At 49.4% G+C, this 20,870-nt stretch overlaps 1 protein-coding gene across 4 annotated transcripts in view; it reads right to left on the reverse strand.

Moving 5' to 3' along the window:
- Positions 1-1,008: 1,008 nt before the first annotated feature.
- Positions 1,009-20,870, reverse strand: part of TRAF1 (TNF receptor associated factor 1) — a 31,045-nt gene continuing 11,183 nt past the window's right edge. For all 4 annotated transcript variants that reach the window (XM_063649872.1, XM_054501856.2, XM_054501854.2 and 1 more), the window contains 5 exons: positions 12,379-12,444; positions 11,458-11,868; positions 9,387-9,564; positions 7,292-7,440; positions 1,009-3,318 (listed from right to left, as the gene is read on the reverse strand). In XM_063649872.1, the coding sequence (XP_063505942.1) occupies positions 3,100-3,318; positions 7,292-7,440; positions 9,387-9,564; positions 11,458-11,868; positions 12,379-12,444 (1,023 nt within the window). In that variant the 3' untranslated portion in view covers positions 1,009-3,099. The remainder of the gene's footprint in view (positions 3,319-7,291; positions 7,441-9,386; positions 9,565-11,457; positions 11,869-12,378; positions 12,445-20,870) is intronic.

Consider the following 20,870-nt stretch of genomic DNA (forward strand, 5'->3'; position numbering starts at 1 on the left):
GCTTGGAAAGTTTTGCTTCATCAACTACAGCTGGAACCTCCTGGGGCAAGGCAGAAGGGCCAGAACAGGGAGGTCTTCTACTGAGGGGCTGTCGTCGATGTCCTGAGACATTTGTGGAGCTTCTGGTATACACAGTGCAGACAGTTTCTCCTGAGAAGCTGATTGTCTAAAAGTAACACAAACCCTCTTCCCTGCCACGTGCCCCCGAAACGCCCATCAGAAACCTGAATGGCTTCCCGTTGCCAAATGAAGCATCCTCACCCTGCACATTAGAACCCCCTGCGGAGACTTCATCCTGATGCTCAGGCTTTATCACTTACAGGGGTGAGATTCTGTCGCTGGTGTTTTAAAAATCTCCCCAGCACCTTCGGGAACTGCTGGGGGTGGGGGACCTACTGAATCCACTCAATGAAATGGTGGCTTTGCCTGCATCTTGCCTCCCCCACCCTTGAATCACCTGTGAAAGATGTGATGTCACGTCTTTGATGCGCTTAACATAGAGCTTTGTTGGAAGAGAAATCATTCAGTGTCTTAAATTATCGTCTCATCCTTTCAATAGGCCCAGGGGTTACCAGCAGGTGCTCTGGGGGAGGAGGGGAGGCACTGCTGCATCTGATGCTGTCTACACTCCAGTTCTTCTGACCCTTCTGCCTCCCTCCCCCATCCTGCCCACAGACCCTGCCCTCAGCCAAGACAGCTTCCCGTTTTCAAGTCAGTACTCTTCCCTTTTCCCCATCGTCTGCATTTCACAATATTCTCAGGCTGAGTTTAAATGCCACTTCTTCCCGGAAGCCTTCCCTCCTTCACCCACTGGATCTGGGATTCTGTGCTTTCCCTAAGCTTCTCCTACTCTCAGTCATAATGATCTACTTATCTGCTCATTTCCTCCACTGAACTAAGAGTTTCTTGAGGCCGGAGTGCACATCTTGCCTTTCTCCCTTCAATGTCGAACACAGTTAACAGGTGCAGGTGTCAATGAAGCTTTGCTGAAAGAATGGCTGCATCTCATGCTCTTTGAAGAGACTATGTATTTCTTGCCATCAGAAATAGGCAATCAAAAGTGTAGAGTAACAGCTGTTTCTCATGGGGGCCTGTTCTACAGATCCCCCTTGGGCTCAACACTCGGTGAGCAGGGATCAAGAGGTTATTGCTAGGACATCAGTTTCAGGGCCTAGACCCATCACTCGCTAGGCCAGACCTTCACGTGTGACATCCAGCTGTCAGCAGGAAGAAGTCAGTCTCCACTGCCTCCACAGTGTCTGCTGCCACATTGTCAGCCGTGGGAACAAGAAAAAGCAGCCCCAGAATGTTTCCTGCCATCGTGCATGGATGACACCATTGCACATAAAAGCACTAGTGCTCCATTATTGCGGTTGGGCCTCCTGAAAACCCCTAGAGCTGGACAGGGCAAGGGAGAGGCTTCCCCTGATCTTCAGCTGAAGGGCTAAGCATGACAGGATGCCAGGCTTAGAGCCCAGCTGGCCTGGGTTTCTGACCCATTGAGTCTGCCATGCCACAGTGCTCCCTCACCTCCTTTGATCCTCCTGTATGCTGGGCTGGAGAGAACAGGAAGGGCTACTGACCCATTTTTACAGAAGCAACCCTAACGATTTGAGGAGTGGAGTCTAGCACAGGCTCAGCAGGTGGAGGAAGAGTAAGCTGTCAGGAAAGCAGCAGGGGAGAGTAGTAGGGTCCTGACTTGTCTCAGGGTCTCTGGAAAGTTGGGTGTGGCCTCCAAGGTGAGAAGATAGGTGTGGGCCACCACCAGGCCATGACAGGCGGGCAGTATTGCCCAGGCTTCTCTCTCCAGTCTGTCCTGTGTAGCATCTCCTTTGAGGGTCAGAGAAACCAGAGAGGGAGGCAAGCTGGGGTGGGTCTCATTATAGAAAAGAGAAGACTGGGGCTAAGAGGGGATGTTCCTGCCAGCATGCCAGCCTCTGATGCCACCCGAAAAACTGGTGGCACCACCTCAAACTCAGCAATGGCCTTTTCAAACCTGGCTCAGTACAAACAACTCCCAAACCATACACTTTAGGAAAACTTCAAAAGAGATTCTAAAAATTATTTCTTTGGGGTTATACATTGCTCAGTGGCTTGGAGGTCCTGATCAGTCTGCTGAGAGAAGTGGATGCCTCAGTTAATCAGGTGTTACGGGATTCTGGAAAGCACCAAAGGTGGGGCCTCCAAGCAGGAAGAGGAAAGTTTATGCTCCTCTTCTTCTTGAGGTGCCTCCGGCTGCACCTGGGAGCTCACAGTGACTGGGTTTCACCTGCATGAAGTGACGTGGCGTTTAGCTGATGGAGGCACAGGATGCGGGGGCTGGGTGTGCTCCTGTGTGTTGGGGAAGCTGAGCTGCCAGGCCCAGGGTGGCAGGTGCCCTGTGGACCAGGTCAATCCAGTGGGGGTTACTGAAGATGAGTGAGGAGCTGGGAGGACAGGAAGCTCCTGAATGTTTCCAGAACCCCTGTAGCTCTAGGACTCACCTGGGCCAGGAGGCCTAGAATGAGAGACTTTCTGGGCTGGAAGGAACCTTAAAAGTCTTCAAATCCAACCCCCAATTTGAAGTCCTAGTGGAGCCCTCTGGGTTTGCTTGTTCACCTCCAGTGACGAGCCTGGACAGACTACATTCAAACTGGCACCCCATCCCTTCCACCCGGTCCTGTTTCTGACCCTGGAGAAAAAGAGGGCAGGCCTGTGTCCAGGTCTCCCTGGAGGCCCTGCAGAGATCTTCCTAGCCCGAGAGCTTCTCTGATTGGGTCCTACAGTTCCAGGCCTGGTTCCATTTTCTTCCCATTTGGTGAGAGTCCACCTCAACATTCGGGGCTGGAGTGGCTCACTGGCCTCCCGGTGCCGCATGGTCTGTGCAGAGGGGAGCAGCTCTGCCTGTCTCTTTCTGGACCCTTTGCCTTTGTGGGCCCAGCCCACGTCCTGCCATCCTAACCGGATGGCCAGCCCGAAGTCGACCCCTCAGTCTTGCTTGGATCGTGCCAGCCTTCTCCCATCTTTGTGCCCTGAGGTCTTGGGTGCCAAGGGCAGGGCATCACAGTCCTCTGGCTAGCTCCTGTCTGAGTTGGAGCTCCCTCAGGAGCCCCGCCCACCCTAAGTGCTGGTCTCCACAATGCACTTGAGAAACATCGTGTCGTCCTTCACATAGGCGTGCTTGGGTGACTGCAGTTTGCTGAGGGGAAAGAAGAGTGGGCAGCCACTGGCCACATTGGTTTCACTCTGGGGCCTCTGGAAGGATGCTGAGCTTAGGTCAGGCCGGAAGGCGTCAATGGCGTGCTCACGGTTGTTCTGGTCCAGCAGCATGAAGGTGACCTGCAGGGAAGGGATAGGTGGGAGATCAGGCCCTACAGCAGCAGCGCAGCTTAGAGGCCCAGGCTTGGGCTCACAGCTGTGCTCCACACCTACTGCCTGTGCAGCCCCTCGGACCCTCGGCTCATTTGGATTAGGAGTCAGAGAAACCAAGTAAGGAGCGCACCTGGCGTATGGCCAGACCCAGGGAGCCGGCAGCACCTGGTATTCTGAGTGCACTTCGGGGGCTGTTCCATGATGAGGATCAGACGTTCCTCCCATCCAGCAGGAAGCAGGGGAAGGTTCTGATGCCCCAGTCAAGTCTGATTGGCTGTTGGGGGCGAAAGGTGTGACCGAAGCACTGACAAGGTGGGTGGAGGCAATAACCTGTAACACCCCCTCTGGCTTGGAAAGTTTTGCTTCATCAACTACAGCTGGAACCTCCTGGGGCAAGGCAGAAGGGCCAGAACAGGGAGGTCTTCTACTGAGGGGCTGTCATCGATGTCCTGAGACATTTGTGGAGCTTCTGGTGTACGCAGCGCAGACAGAGGTTCCCCTGAGAAGCTGATTGTCTAAAAGTGACACAAACCCTCTTCCCTGGCACGTGCCCCTGAAATGCCCATCAGGAAGCTGAATGGCTTCCCGTTGCCAACTGAAGCATCCTCACCCTGCACATTAGAACCCCCTGCGGAGACTTCATCCTGATGCTCAGGCCGTATCACTTACGGGAGTGAGATTCTGTCACTGGTGTTTTAAAAATCTCCTCAGCACCTTTGGGAACTGCCGGGGATAGGAGAACCTACTGACTCACATCCAGACCAAAGCGGCACACCCGCCCTGCCCCACCTGTTTCCCCAGACCTGAGGTCTCTATTCTTGACACCCTCCACTCATGCAATGCTGCTGTTTACCCACAGGAAATGCCTATCCCCCAAACCCCTCTATAAGAATTATGGTGTTTTTTTTTTTTTTGAGACAGAGTTTCGCTCTTGTTGTCCAGGCTGGAGTGCAATGGCACAATCTTGGCTAACTGCAACCTCTGCCTCCTGGGTTCAAGCGATTCTCCTGCCTCAGCCTCCCAAGTAGCTGGGATTACAGGCATGTACCACCATGCCCAGCTAATTTTTTGTATTTGGTAGAGACAGGGTTTCACCATGTTGGTCAGGCTGATCTTGAACTCCTGACCTCAGGTGATCCACCCACCTCGGCCTTCCAAAGTGCCAGGATTACAGGCGTGCGCCACCACACCTGGCGAATAATTTTTAATAGATTGTATTTTTTAGAGCAGTTTTAGGTTCACAGCAAAATTGATTAGAAAATACAGAGTTCCCATATACCTCCTGCCCCCACCCAATGCACAACCTCCCCCACTATCAACATCCCCACCAGAGTGGTAGTTTTGTAACAATTGATGAAGCTGCATTGACACATAATTATCACCCAGAGTCCACAGTTTACATTGGCATTTACTCTTGGTATTTCACCTTCTATGGGTTTTGACAAATGCATAAGGACATGTATCCACCATAACAGTATCAAACAGAATAGTTTCACTGCTCCCAAAATCCCCTGTGCCCTATCCATCTCTCCTGGACCCTACTCTTGGACAATCACTGATCTTACTGTCTCCATAGCTTTTGTTTTTGTTTTTGTTTTGAGACCGAGTCTCACTCCATCCCCCAGGCTGGAGTACAGTGGCGCGATCTCAGCTCACTGCAACCTCCACCTCCTGATTTCAAGCGATTCTCGTGCCTCAGCCTCCAGAGTAGATGGGATTACAGGCACACATCACAATGCCCGGCTAATTTTTTGTATTTTTTGTAGAGACAGGGTTTCATTATGTTGCCCAGGCTGGTCTCGAACTCCTGGGCTCAAGCGCTCCACCTGCCTCGGCTTCCCAAAGTGCTGATATTACAGGCGAGAGCCACCACGCCTGGCCTGTCTTCATAGCTTTGCCTTTTCCAGAATGTCATATAGTTGGAAGCATTCAGAACGCAGTCTTTTCAAATTGACTTCTTTTACTTAGTAATATGTGTTTAAGTTTCCTCCCTGTATTTTCATGGCTTGATAGCTCATTTCTTTTTAGCACCGAATAATACTCCACTGTCTGGATGCACCACAGTTTATTTATCCATCCATCTACTGAAGGACATCTTGGTTGCTTCCAAGTTTTGGCAATTATGACTAAAGCTACTATAAACATCCTTGTGCAGGTTTTTGTGTAACATAAGTTTTCAACTCCTCTAAGTAAACTCCTTTGAGTCCAAGGAGAGCAATTGGCTATATCATTTGGTAAGAGTGTGTTTGGTTTTGTAAGATACTGCCAAACTGTCTTTCAAAGTGGCTGTACCATTTTGCATTCCCACCAGAAATGAATGAGAGTTCCTGTTGCTCCACATCCTCGTCAGCATTTCATACTGTCAGTGTTCCAGATTTTGGCCATTCTAGTATGTATTAATATGTAGTGGTACCTGCCTCCTTCCTTTTTCCTGAAAATTCTGCTAGTTCAGGCTAGCCTCACGGCACCTCCTCCCAGAAGTTTTCCTTATTTACCCCACGATGTGAAGGAGGAAGAAGAGTGGGCAGCCACTGGCCATTCATTCCATCCCTCCCTCCCTCTTTCCTTCCCTTCCTTTCTTCCTTCCCTTCCTCCATTCCTTTCTTTCTCTCTCTCTCTCTCCTCTTTCTTTGAGGCAAGGTCTCACTCTGTCACCCAAACTAGAGTGCAGTGCCAAGGTTATGGCACACTGCAGCCTCAACCTCCCAGGCTCAAGCAATCTTCCCACCTAAGCCTCCCCAGTAGCTGGGACTACAGGCATGTGCCACCATGCCCAGCTAATGGTTTTTATTATTATTATTATTTTTATCAATAAAATATTTTTAATGCCTACAATTTCTTGTATACATAAATTGCAAAACTTTCACCTGTATATGCGAAAGTATATTCTCTCGCAGGTCAACAGCACCAGGAAACAAGCTAAGCTATCTAAAGATTTTTTTAACTTGATTTGTCCATTATGTAAAAGACAGGATGCATTTAATAACTCCAAAGAAATCTCTATCTCACTCTTACTCATACACTAAACGTCTGAATATTTAATCACAGCCACTCAGAAAATACATAGTAGTCTAATACATTCAATACATTGAAAATAAAACAACCAGTCTCTCTTCATATATTTATTCTCTTTCCAAACATGTTTTGGTCTCCTGCTATATCTCGGAAATTTACCAATAGCTGTTTTTAAGTTACAAAATACAAACAACAATTTATTTCTTGGAGAAAATCTTGGGGATTACATTAAAAATGAAAATTTGAGTTCCCACATTCTTTTTTTTTTTTTGAGATGGAGTCTCGCTCTGTCACCCAGGCTGGAGTGCAGTGGTGCTATCTTGGCTCACTGCAACCTCCGCCTCCCAGGTTCTAGTGATTCTCCTGCCTCAGCCTCCCCAGTAGCTGGGATTACAGGTGTGCGCCACCACACCTGGCTAATTTTTTTTTATTTTTAGTAGAGACGGGGTCTCACCATGTTGGCCAGGCTGGTCTCAAACTCCTGGTCTCAAGTGATCCGCCCACCTCGGCCTCCCAAAGTGCTGGGATTACAGGCTTGAGCCACCATGCCCAGCCAGATGGTTTTTATTTTTAGCAGAGATGAAGTCTCATCATGTTGCCCAGTGTGTCTCAAACTCCTGAGCTCAAGCAATCCTCCCACCTCAGTCTCCCAAAGTGCTGGGATTATAGGTGTGGGGCACTACACCTGGCCATGAATTTTATTTCTATATAACCTTCAGGAAGATTCCAGACATTTTATCTCCTAGACTCATGGAGCTGGAGGGAGCCCTAGTTACTAGATCTGATTGTTTTATAAAAAGGGAAACTGATAACACAGAGAGGGTGGGGGACTTGCCAGGTCACATGGCCAATTCATTGCCAAACCAGGACTAGGACTCAGGCTTCCATGCTCCCCACCTTACCCCCATCACCTCCACGCCCGTACCTTGTTCCGGAAAGGCCACGGCAGCAGCGCATCATACTCCCCTCGCATGAGCACGATGAAGAGCGACAGGTGGGTCCTCTTTCCAGTGCCATCTCCATTCAGGTACAGCCGCAGGCACAACTTGTAGCCATACTTGGCAGTGTAGAAGGCTGAAACGCAGAAGCCAGAGGCAGTTGGGAAGTGCCGGACTTTGCAGATGTGGGACTGGGATCCAGCGGTCAGGCATGCCCAAGGTCAGCGGCTCAAAACCATGAAAGATGGGGTTAGAGCCCAGCATTCTTCTCGAGTAGGGTGTCAGACAGGAATGGGCTCTTGGGGGTCATCTAGCTCAGTGTCTGTCAGCTGGCCATCCAAGTCATACACTGCCGGGCCCCACCCTCAGAGTTTCTCACTCAGTAACCCTGGGGTGAGAACTAAGAGTTGGCACTTCCAGCAAGTTTGCAGGGGCTGCCAATGCCGCTGGTCCTAGGACCACACTCTGAGAACCACTCATCTAACCAACCTATGTTTTACAGTCTGGAAACCAAGCTGAGAAAAAGAAAGTGGCTGGTCACCATCTCACAGTATGTTGGGGACCCAGCAAGAATGAGGGGCCAGGCTTCCTGCCTCCCAGCAGCGGTTTCTTTCTGCTGCCCTATGCCAACTGGCTGGGGTCCCCTGGAGGCTGAGGGTACATGGGGTGACTCACAGTTCTGCCCTATGCCAACTGGCTGGGGTCCCCTGGAGGCTGGGGGTACATGAGGTGACTCGCAGTTCTGCCAGCCATTCTCAGGTGGCAAAACCCTTTGAGGGCTGAATCATCCCTGGTGAAGATGCACAGAAACCCCCTGGGCAGCTAAAGGGGCCATCCCATGAGAGCATGTCCTCTGGCAGAGCGCCCTTCTGGGAGAAGCTGACTGGGGACATGAATCGGGGGCAGGCAGGAAGTGGGTGGAGGAGGGACAGGCTGGCAGTCTGACTCATCTCTGCCCATTACGTTTTGGTAGAACAGGAAGCGTGAGGTACTGCTTGCTTTTTCCCTCTTTGAAAAGAATTGAGGGGAAAAGGCCTACAAGTAGGGCTCGAGGCCACCGCATGAAGAGAGCTGTCCCAACACAGCGGGATGAGCGCTGCTCCTGCAGGAAAGGGGTCCCAGCCCTGCTCTGGGATTGTGACACACTCCGCTGCCTCGTTTAAAAAAAATTTTTTTTGAGAGGGTCTTGCTTTGTTGCCCAGACTGGAGTGCAGTGGCACCATCAGAGCTCACTGCAGACTCAAACTCCTTAAGCCATCCTCCCATCTCAGCCTCTCAAGTAGCTAGGACCACAGGTGCAGGCCACCATGCCTGGCTAACTAAAAAAAAAATTTTGTGGAGATGGGATCTTGTTATGTTGCCCAGGCTGGTCTTGAACTCCTGGCCTCAAATGATCGATCCTCTTGCCCCAGCCTCCCAAAGTGTTAGGATTATAGACATGAGCCACTGCACGCAGTCTGCTGCCTCATTTTTTGTACAAATATATGCACAGTTATATTAACAGATATCAGTTAAGAGAAACACTTGCCAAGTAATTACTTTATGCAAGACATTGTGCCAAGCCCAGGGGCCCCAGAAATGAGTAAGACACTCATTCACATATGCTAACTGCAATCGTACACAAGTGCATGTGTCTTACTCAGTTCTCTAATCTTATTTCAGACTGTCGGCTCTCTGAGGCCACGGTGTTCACTTGTGAACATCATCATCCACATCCATCTCATCTGCACACACTGTGGCCCACAGCACACTTTCCTTCACATCCCAAACCCATGAAGTGGGCAACAGTTTTGATTCCTATTTGCAGAATGGGACTGACATTCAGGGAGGCGAAAGGGCCTGAATGTCAGTCAGCCTGGGCCACTGCTGTGTGTGGCTGAGAGCCACAGGGCAGAGCACGGTTCACCCACCAACCTCAAGATCCCAGCATGGTTCCTGGCCATGGTGAGTGGCCTGAATGGGCACTGGCCTAAACTGGACACAGCCTGTCTGTTACAGAGCTGGCTGTTTTCACTGCTTGCTTCCTGGGTCCTGTGGGGCCTGTTTCCCCAAGCAGGTCTCTGTGTCCCTGGGAGGTGTTACCTGGGGAGAAGAGGCTGACGGTCCTGCCACAGGCCGACTCATGGCACCGCCTGGTGACGTTGGTGATCTTCCACAGGAAGGTGCCATCGAAGGAGGCCTCCTCCATGAGGCGCAAGCTCTGCTCCAGCTTGCCCAGGGCCTGGTCTTTCTGGGCCAGGGTCTGCTGCAGCTCCACCACCTGTAGGGAAAAGTGTTCAGCCAGGAACACCAGAACCTGGCTTGGGGATGGGATGGGAACGGCGGGACGTGGAGATTGATCTGCCCCAGATGTGCTATCCTGACCACGCCTCACTCAGGCGTGTGTCTGCATCTGAATGTGCTGCCCTCTGCCTGGCCTTCCTTTTCCTTATCCACCAGGAATCCAGCTCATATGGCCCCTCATCTGGGAAGCCTTCAACCACTGTCCTAGCTCAGCTGCTGTCTTTCAATATGTTCTTACAGAGCCCTTACAATGATTTTATGAGACATATTTTTCTACCTTCCCTACCAGATGTTCTCCTCCACCGAAAGCTGGGCCCATGCTCATTTTGTCTTTGTGTCCATGCCTTACATAGTGCCTGGTATGTAAAAGTAGAGCTGGGAAGTTTGTGGATGAAATGAAGATATAATTGTGGCTTTCAGGAAGGCTGCCTTTTAACTGGAGCAAGAGTTACATAAATAAAGGCTAAAGCCTCAGCCACTGCAACTCAGCACCTGGCCCTTCCAATAGCTTTCCCCAATAAAATGGAAAGAATACAAATTTATTCTTGGGTGTGCTCAGGTAGGGAAGCCATGAATGGAAGTGAGCATCCTTAAAGAAAATTTAATCGTTAATTTTACTGATGGGGAAGGTCCTGAGAGGGAAAGTGACTTGCTCAGACCCACACGGCAGGTGGCTCTGAGCACCTGCTGTAACGGTAATTGTGAATGGTGAGGCAGATAATGGTAATGGTGAAGCAGGAACTAAAATCCAGGCCTAACTCAATATGAGACAATGATGTAATGTTACTGCAAAAGAAGCAACATTAGAATGGTGATTGGCTACATTAAGAAAAGTATAGGCCAGGCACGGTGGCTCATGCCTGTAATCCCAGCACTTTGGGAGGCCGAGGCAGGTGGATCACGAGGTCAGGAGTTCGAGACCAGCCTGACCAACATGGTGAAACCCCTAAAAATACAAAAAATTTAGCCGGGTGTGGTGGCACGCGCCTGTAATACCAGCTACTCAGGAAGCTGAGGCAGGAGAATTGCTTGAACCTGGGAGTGGAGGTTGCAGTGAGCCAAGATCATGCCACTGCACTCCAGCCTGGGCGACACAGCAATACTCTGTCAGAAAAGAAAGAAAGAAGGAAAGAAAGAAAGAAAGAGAGAGAGAGAAAGGAAGGAAGGAAGGGAGGGAGAAGAGAGAGAGAGAGAGGGAGAGAGAGAGAGAGAGAGAGAGAAAGAAAATAAAAGTATAAGCTCTAGAATAAGGGAGGAGACAGCCCTGTTGGACCAAGAACTGTGGCTAAGTGGATTATCTGGAGTCAGCCTGGGACCACACTCCAAGCATACAGAATTCCTTGGAGACTGAGCCAGAGCATAGGATGGCAATGTGAAGCAGCATGCTCTGAGGAAGAGGTGAAGGCGCTGGGGCTTTTAGCCTGAAAAGGGAAGCACTCAGGTAGGACAGAATCCAACTCTGCATCCCTGAAGGGCTGTCATGGGGACTAGAAGGTGGATTTGTCTTGTGGGCTCTGAGGGGCAGGGCCAGGAACAATGCAGGGAAGAGACAGGCTGATTTTAGCTTAGTATAAGGAAGAACTTGCTAAGAGTGGAATATGTCCTGCACTGGAATTAGCTGCTCAGGGAGGTGGTGTCTTATGACAAAAGTTCAAGCAAAGGAACCGAAGCACTGGATGGGGGGCCGTGACCTTGACTACAGCTTCTAACTCAGTGCTCTTCCTGGAAGGGTGTAGGGTAAAGGGGAGATACGTTTTGATGGTGTGACTGCTCTAAGCAGGATGAATGATTAGGAGGAAGCCTTTCTGCTGCTCTGGAGACAGGATGGGGCTCAGCCAGGCTTGAAGGCAAACTTGCCTCCCACACTCACCCTCTGCTCCAAGCTCAGGATGCGCTCACGGTCCAGCTGGCTCTGGTGGATGGAGGTGGCCAGGGCCAGGTGGGAGGCCTCCACCTCCTTGTTGAGAACAGCAACAATATTCTCAAACACACGCAGCTTCCCCTCCAGCTCAGCCAGAAGCTTCTCCTTCATGAAGTGCTGCAGGGCCAGCTCCTCCTGGCTCTCGGAGCAGGGTGCCCGGTAGCAATCGACCTCCAGGTCCCCCGCCACTTCCACGGCTGCCTGCAGCTGCAGGTCTGACAGGTTCTGCTCCAGGGCCATGGGCCCAGACTCCAGGCCACAGCCCAGCCGGGCCTTCCACTGTTTCATGAACCCCAGCAGCAGGTTTAGGTGGGAGGTCTGGGAGGTGACCTCATGCTCTTGCACAGACTGTGGGCTTCCCTGACAAGAGAGTGGGGCTGATCAGTGAAAACAGAGGTGGAGTGAGGACAGGGGAGCAGTGGAGTGCCCTGCTATCAAAGGTCACCAAGGAAAGTCAGATTCATTCACCCAGCAAAGAGGGGGGGCTTTCTGTACAGTGGGAGGGATTCAGAGGAAGACCCTGGCATCAGACCTGCCCACGATGAGCCACATGCATTGCAGCCTCTAATTCTGCCCTGCCCTGGAGCGCAAGGATGATTCAGGACCATGGAGAGGGGCGGTGGGGGTGGGGGTCATTTTGGTGATGTTCTGCCTATGCTTAGGTGAGACATTAAGAAGAACTTCCCTGAGTACTATGATGACTTAATAGTAGGCTCTGATGCTTGGGAAAGTCATTAGAGTCATTAGTACAAAGGACATCCAGATGAGTGGACTGATGTTACGGGAAAATCATGGAGCGGCTGCAGTGGGGAGACCTGGAGGTCTGCAACCATAGCGGACAGATCTCCTTTCTCACACTGAGATGCTTACCTTGAAGGAGCAGCCGACACCTGCAAAGGGGCACCCAACTCCAGCCTCGGCCACCTCGGGGTGAGCCTGGAAATAATAATCACATCACTGAATGTTATAGCAATCCCTGTGGCTACCCTGGGGGCTCTCTTCAATGCACCAGGATCCACCAGGGCAGGAGATGGCTTGGGCCACATGACTTTGCACGTGGCTGTTCCCTTTGGCTCTCTCCTTTCCACCCTTCAAGATTCCGCCCTTCCATGACCATCGTTCAAAACAGGACCTGGGCCCTTACTGTGATCCTGGGCAGCTCTGCTATTTCTCCTGTCAGGGCACAGTCCACACAGCTCCGTAATCATCACTCACTCTCTGGTTGCCCCAACTGGTCGGGGGGAGCTCTGTGAGGGTCATGGCTGTGTTCCCAGTGCTGAGGGCAGTGCCTGGCACAGCTGAGACACTCAGAACACACTGATTGCATGAGTAAATGCCTCCCTCCTCCTGAAGTTCATGGAGAATCTTGGGCTCACAATTCCCATCTGCATCGCTCCTTGGTCATCTATCCTTGACTGAGATGTGTCCACTCTGCACCACTTTCCCTTCCAGATAACATCCAGCCCGAGGGAAGGGATACAGGAGGGTCTCAGTGCTATTATAATAGCAATTTGACCCCATTTTAATCTACTTAGGTCTGAAGTGTTTACCAAATGCTTTCACGGCCATAATTCTTTCTAGGGCTCCTTACAGCATGGTGGGGAAGAGAGGGTGGGTTTTTAATTCCTATTTTACTGATGAAAAAACTGAGGCTCACAGAGGGGAAGGGGTTTGCCCAAGGAGGCCGAGCTGGGAGGCAGCACAGCCACAGGGCCCCTCCCACACACATCACTACCTCTTAACAGGAGTCAGCCCAGGAGAGATGGGAGAAAAGTTTTTCCAAAACATATACAGTCATGCAACAGGAATATGTTCTGAGAAATGTGTCATCATTGTGTGAACATCATAGGATGTATTTACACAAACCTGGATGGTATACCCTGCTACACACCGAAACTCTGTGACAGCCTATTGCCCCTAGGCTACAAACCCGTACGGCACTTGACTATACTGAATACTGTAGGCAATTGTTAACACTGTAAGTATGTGTGTATCTAAATAAATCTAGACATAGAAAAGGTACAGTAAGAATACAGTACTATACTCTTCTGGGACCATCGTTGTATATGTGGTCCGGTGTTGACTGTTATATGGCACATGACTGTATCTTCATAAAGGCTTGTATCCAGAATATACAGAGGACTCTTACAATCTAATAATAAGAGACAAATGACCTAATAAAAAATGGCCACAGCCAGGCTCAGTGGCTCAACACCTGTAAGCTCAACACTTTGGGAGGCTGAGGCAAGAGGATTGCTTGAGGCCAGGAGTTCAAGACAGCCTGGGCAACATAATGAGACCTCATCTCTATTTTAAAAAATTTTTAAATTAGCCGGTCTTGGTGGTGTACACCTATAGTCCCAGTTACTTGGGAGGCTGAAGTGGGAGGATCGCTTGAGCCCAGGGGGTCAAGGCTGCACTGAGCTATGATCACATCACTGTACTCCAGCCTGGGTAGCAGAGAAAGACCTTGTCTCTCTTAAAAAAAATAAGTAAATAATGAACAGATACAATCTATGAAAGTATCTTATAAAGTTAAATCATACTTATAAAATAATTTACTTATAAACCATACTTATAAAGTTACCATACAATCCATACATTTCACTCCTAGGAATTTACCTAAGAGAAAGTAAAACATATGTCTGCACAAAGGTGTGTATGTGAATGTTCATGGCAGCTTTGTTCAAAGCAGCCCAAATGTGTCATCAGCTGGTGAGTGGATAAACAAATTGGTCTATATATACTATAGAACAACCAAATGGAATTAAATACCAGCATAAACAATAACACGGATGAACCTCAAAAACATTATGCTAAGTGAAAGAAGTCAAAGACCAAAGACTACATACTACCTGTTTCCATTCTTACGAGCTTCTAGCAAAGGCAAAACTAGAGTGACAGGAAGTAGATCAGTGGTTGCCTCCTGGAGCTGTGGGTGGGGAGGGGATTGACTATGCAGGAACACAAAGCAGCTTTATCCCGTGCAGAAACGTTTGCCACTTGACTGTAGTGGCAGTTACGTGATTATTTATATTCATCAAACTGTATACTTAAAATGAGTGAGTTTTATTGCATATAAATAATATCTTGATTCTATGAGCGCTTTGTTATGTATTTATTTATTTTTTTTGAGAGAATAATCTCATGGAACCACGTGAAAGGGGATTTGGATGAAAGCAGGAGAGGACAGAGGTCTTTCGGACTGAGCAAATACAAAAAGCCACACTAGTTATTATTCTTTAAAAGTAACATAAGCAGAGAGCTGTGGGCTTAATGAGTACAGTTGGGTTGAGACACAGAACACAGCCCAGCAAAGGCCACCCTGCCCCCGCCCCCACCCACCAACTGCCCAGGGCTTCAGGGACAAGTTGTTCCCAATAAATAATAGAAAACAGATGTTCTATGGAAGGCAGGCAGAGGGCAGCCTTGGCAGGGAGACCGTGCTGGCTTCGGGAAGTCTGTGGTGATGAAACCTCCCCGAACATGTAGCTTTTGACATGTGAGAACAGTGGAGGGAAGATGCTATGTGTAGACCTGGCTCCTGGGTGAATATACCTGGGGGAGCCTTTCAGGTCCCACCCCTCCCCACAGGTCCATGATTCCAATACTCTGCGGTTCTAAGGCTCAAAGCTTGGTGGGAGAGTCATAAGAACATGAAAATGATCAAGCTAAGAGTGAAATTCCAGACATCACCCCGCAGGTGGAGGGGATGTGTCTTTCAGCAGTGGAGCTGTCCTGGTGTTGTGTGAACAGCAAATGTCTGTTTCAGGGAGTGAAATGCTATTCAGATGTAGGGACATCCTTCTGTGATGCGTGTACAGATGTGGACTGTGATGAGCCTTGAACAGTTGCTGGAGAAAGGGGCAGGGGTGACTTGAGAGGCTTTCAGAGGCTTCTCCATCATCATTATTCATTCCTTAGAGTGCATCGGAGTTCAGGATGTGGCCTCTGGAGCCAGCCTTTTGGGGTTCAGAGCTTGTTTCTGTCACTTCACATACTAGCTTTGTGGCCCTGGGATAGTTACTAATTCCTCTGTTCTGCAGTTTCCTCATCTGCAAAATGGGGATAATAATAATATCCCCCTTATAGGGTTATTGTGAGGATTAAATGAGATAATACATGTAAGCACTGGTATTAGTTACCCATTGCTGCTGTAACAAAATACCACAAACTTAACGGCTTAAAACAACACAGCTTTATTATCGTACAGTTCTGGAGGCCAGGGGTCCTAACATGGAAACGTCAGTAGGACTGCGTTGCTCCTGGAGGCCCAAGGGGAGGATGGCTTCCTCCCTTCCCCAGCTTCTCAGGGCTGCCTGCACTCCTCGGCTTGTGGTCCCTTCCTCCATCTTCAAAGCCAGCAGTGGAGCATCTCCCCTTCTCTCTGACTCTCGTCTCCCTCTTCTGAGGACCCCTGGGCCTTCTGGATAATCCAGGGTCACCTCCCCATCTCAGAATCCTTCATTTAATCCTGTCTACAGAGTCTGTTTTGCCATTGTTATGGGCTCAGCAACCCCCACCCAAATCAGATGTTGAAGTCCTAACCACCAGTATCTCAGAATATGGAGATACGGCCTTTAAAGAGCTAATTAAATTAAAATGAGGTCATTGGGGGTGGGCCCTAACGCAATGTGACTGGTATCCTTTTAGGAAGGGGAAATTTGAAGAAGGACCACATGAAGACATAGGGAGGGGACAGCCATGTCAAGGCAAAGAGAGAGGCCTTGGAGGAAACCAACTCGCCAATACCGTGCCTTGAACTTCTGGCCTCCAGAACTGCGAGGAAATACATTTCTGTTGTTTACACCTCCCAGTCCGTGCACTTTGTTATGGCAGCCCTGGCAAATGCACAGAGCCATGTGAGGTCACATACTCACAGGTCCTGGGGATTCACATGTGGACATCTTTGGAGGACATTATTCTGCCTAACACAGTGTTCAATAAATATGACCCATTATTACTACTAATAAATTAATAATAAATTATTAGAAATAATGGCTCATATTTATTGAAATTATTCAATACTACTACTGAATACTTGTTGAATAATACTGCTACTAATAAATTAATAATAAATTATTAGAAATAATGGCTCATATTTATTGAAATTATTCAATACTACTACTGAATACTTGTTGAATACTACTGCTACTAATAACACTAATAATTCTAATAGTAGTAATACTACTAGTATTACTACTAATTAGTATTCTTATTCCTGTGGATTAAGCACTGCCCCGGGACATCTCCCAGTCCCAATCCCCCAGTGGCTGTCATATACATGTATCTCATTTAATCCTCACATCACAAACTCTTAATAGTGAATTCTCTAAAACTCCATTTTCCTACTGGATTTCCTCAAGGTGGTAAGGAACATTCCTAAATGAACAGGACCAAAACGTGTTTGAATGTTGTCCCATAGGATCCCTGTGACAATCCTCTGAGGCAGGCAGGACTGTATTAGTGTCACCTTAACACCGGCAAAAACAGAGGGAATGGCTTAATGTCATGCTGAGCTTGTGAGCGGAGGAGCTGGGCATGCCTGTGCGTTCTCTCTCATAGTTGTGAGCCCCTGCACGGGCTTGCTGCTCTCCTGGCACTCACGTAGACACTGTCCCATCAGATCCTCACAGCCATGAGGGGGAGGTTGGGGCTTTAAGGTTCTGCTTCCCTAGGGTAGGTGGAAAAGCCGAAGCCCAGGGGCGATCAGTGACTTGCAGGACGCAACGGGGCAGGTGAGGGGAGCCCAGGAGCCTGGAGTCTGTGTGCAGGCTCCGTCCTCCCCACCACAGTGTCCTTGCCTGGGGTGGCCTCACTCGAAGGCCAGGGACCAAGGCGACAGGAGAGGGAATCAGGAATCAGACTGCATTGCAGGAGAAGAACAGAGGATCTGTCCCGGGCCAACCCTGTCTGATGTCACAAGTGGCCCCTGTGTGAGTGGCCTCACTGCTTGCAAATTGCTAAAAATAAAGTGTGCAGTGGAATTTCCTCCGAGGAGGAGACAGAAAGAGAGAAAACAGATTTCCAGCCCTGAGGGAACACTCGTTCTTCTGTCTGGGTCTGAGGAGTCTCTGCGTGTGTGGTGTTTCCGGCCACCCTGGCTACCCAGGCCCTTTGTGGTGGGGTCACAGTGGGCCCTAGTGGGGGGCCCCATTCTGAGACCTGGGGCCTCCGGGAATGTGACTGTTAAGAGGGTGCTGGGAGCATGACTGCCACCTCTGCAGCCCCTGCACAGAACAAAGAGGATCTGAGCAGGCCAGGCACTGCCTACTTCCACACTGGGCTGAGGTCAGGGATGCCCAGAGGGGCTGCTGTGGCTCAGGTCTCAGCTGGTGCTGAGGGGGTGCTCTACAGTCACATGGGGAGCTTGGTCAGTCTGCCACTGTCCGCCCGTTCCTGCCCTCCTCTGTAACTGGGCCAGCTTACTCTCTGTCAGCCTCTGCTCAGCTCGACTGTTGCCTCCTCCAGGAAGCCCTGCCTGATTCTCCTGGTTGAACATAGTCTTGCCCATTCCTGTTTTTCCCACAGCACTTGGTGGACTCCTGCACTAAAGCCTGACTGTGTTATTTAAGCAGGTATGAAACATTTAGGGGAGGATTCCTTGTGTAGAGGCAGCATAGAGAAGATGCCACCAGCTCAGGAGCCATGGGTTAGAGCCTGGCTTTACCTCCCACTTGCTGTGTGACTTTGGTCCAGGCACACCTCCTCATGGAGCCTCAAAATATTACCTATTGGTAAAATACGGCTATCACTACCACCCACCACACAGGATGTCACAGGATTGGGGCGATTACAGATGAACACTGTCAAGCTCAGAAGTATAAGGTTTGGGGGTTTATTCCCAGGTATCACACTTCAAGGAACACAGATAAACAGAAGCGCATTTACCCTAAATGCACAGAGACTGGGGAAAGACTGCTTCCCATGTCTCCATAGAAAGTGTCTTTCCATGGAGGCAGGACTGACTCCAGGGATAGGAGGCTAAGTTGCCTTTTGTGACCTCAAGGGAGACAGACTTCAGCTCAGTACAAAGAAAGAGGAGAATGTTGCATCAGTCAGAGGCTCCCAGGGTAGGTGTCGTTGTTTCATGGAGTAATGACCTCTCTGCCATTGGAAGGACATGGAGCCACATAGCATGAATCCAGTACAGAACAGAAATTGGACTAGACAGCTTAAACCCTTGTCACTTTCTGACTCTAGAAAAATTAAGGCTTTACTGTGAGCTACTGGCAGTAGTTGTCAGCTTGCCTTTGACCTTCTTGAATGGGCCTCAGGAGGAAGAGAGTGGGAGAAACAATCCCATTTGCTGATCCTCAGCAGACAGGACTGAAGATTATCTTCCAGCCCCGCTGGCCGTCCCCTCCTTCACTGTCACTTCTACAGGAAGATCACACCAGGCAAGTATCAAGTCTCTAACATTAATCAACATTAGTCAACATTAATCCTTCAATATCTGCTTCTTACATGAGGTAATCAGTCCATGGCTCTGGGCACTTCTTTGGGAGATAATCATCTAATGAAGTCAGAGTCTGAGGACAAACTGATAAGCAGATGGCATGGGAAGTGTTTGCAAGGAGGGCTGGTCCTCAGCCCTCTACCCTGCCTCCATTTCCCAGGTTGCCCCAGATGTGCAGGCAAACTTAGGAATTACCACACATGCAAAGTGTTGATTTATCATCAGCCACTTTCCTTTGGTCAAAAGTCCCCCAAAGTTCCCACTGGGGCAAAAGTCAGAGGAGTCCCTGGTCCTTCCCCTATGTGGCTTTGTGTAAGTAATCAGACCATGACTTACCACCCCTCCCCACCCCAGCTTTTCACCAGGAGTCCATGACTCCACGAGGTGGGGAAGCCAGCAGGGAGGGGAGGGGGCTGATGCCTCTCAGAGGTCTGCCTGCGTTAAAGAAGCCTTCTTTGCTCCCAAATACAGGCAGCTTCCTCTCCCATCCTACAGCCTGTTAGGGTGCCTGTAATTCTACCATGAATTATAGTCCCTTCACTTGGCTTAAGGCAGCAAGTTTCAAACTGTGCTCTGCAGGGCCCTAGGAGTCCCCAGAACCTCTTAGGGGCTGGGATAGGAGAAAGAAATGGGGCAATTAACAGGTCGGGGCTCCAGGGTCCCCCTCCATCAGAATGCTTCTACTTTCATCTGATTGAAAAAGATGAAAAAAAGCCATTGGATTAGGAGATATTAAAATATCTATGTGATCTAAGATTTACACAATAAATGTATATTAATTTTGTTAAGAGGAAAGAATAAAACAAGCTAAAAACAACAGTCCTAGAGCATTCAAGCAGGTAAGGGCCTTTTGCAGGTGAGGCACAGTGGCTCACAGAGTTGAGGGTCTGCTTGTGTCTCACAGCCCATCCACCAAGAGCCAAACAGGGAGGCTCAGGGAGTTACTCCACGGAGCAGCATATCATATTAACTCTTACCACGTTGCAGAGTGTAAAGTTCCAAGAACATGCATTTGATCCTTACTCTTACTCTCTGAGGGCCTGCCGATGGAGAGGCTGCTGAGAAGCAGATGGGAGAGTGCTCAAAACCAGCTCTGGGTGGGAAAGGAAATTCCCCGAACTCTCTGAATGAGAGGGACCACCTCAGAGAAAGCAGAAGGAGGTGTGGACACTCGCCTGCCTCTGGTCCAACGATAGGGGGATAGCTGCCCTGCCAGCACTGCTATCACGGTCTGGACATCACAGATCCTGGAAAGGCCTTGCAGAGCCGACTTAATATCCTCATTTTACAGATACAGAAACAGGGTCTGGGAATTGTTGCTAGCCCAGCAGAGAATTATGCAGAACCACCCCTGGACATCAGGCTCCTGATCCCTGGGCCACAGTTTGCTGCAAGAAGAGGGGTTTGGCTGAAAGGAGCCAGGCACCTCTCAGTGGAGGTAGAGAGGGTGGCCGAGCAATGAGACTCCTCTGCAGGTCTCAGGGCCCCGTGTGTAAACAAGAGGATTTGATTTTGAGCAGTGACTCCTGCCTGTTTGGATTCGTGGACCAATACGAGTGTGTTTTTTTAAAATTGAGAGATTAACAAAGAGATTGCCATCTTTTTAATTTTACTTAGCAAAGGCTTTGCCAAAAACTATCATCTACGATTACATCCTTTCATTTATATAAAGAAATGCATAGGACAGACACAATCTCAGAGTAAAGGTTGGTTTTATAAATGGAAAGAATTTAGTTTACATAAACTGATTTATAGAATTGCCTTATTTTTATCATTTTGTCATGAGCTGGTGGGAATGGATCAGTTCTGGACAGCACGTGGAACATCTGAGCAGGACATGTAACCTATGAGGGTCCTTCCAGCTTGGGAGGGCCAGGGTTCTAAATTGTAGCTCCTGAAAATG

This window comes from Pongo pygmaeus, chromosome 13 (assembly GCF_028885625.2).
Source record: "Pongo pygmaeus isolate AG05252 chromosome 13, NHGRI_mPonPyg2-v2.0_pri, whole genome shotgun sequence".
Taxonomy (NCBI): domain Eukaryota; kingdom Metazoa; phylum Chordata; class Mammalia; order Primates; family Hominidae; genus Pongo; species Pongo pygmaeus.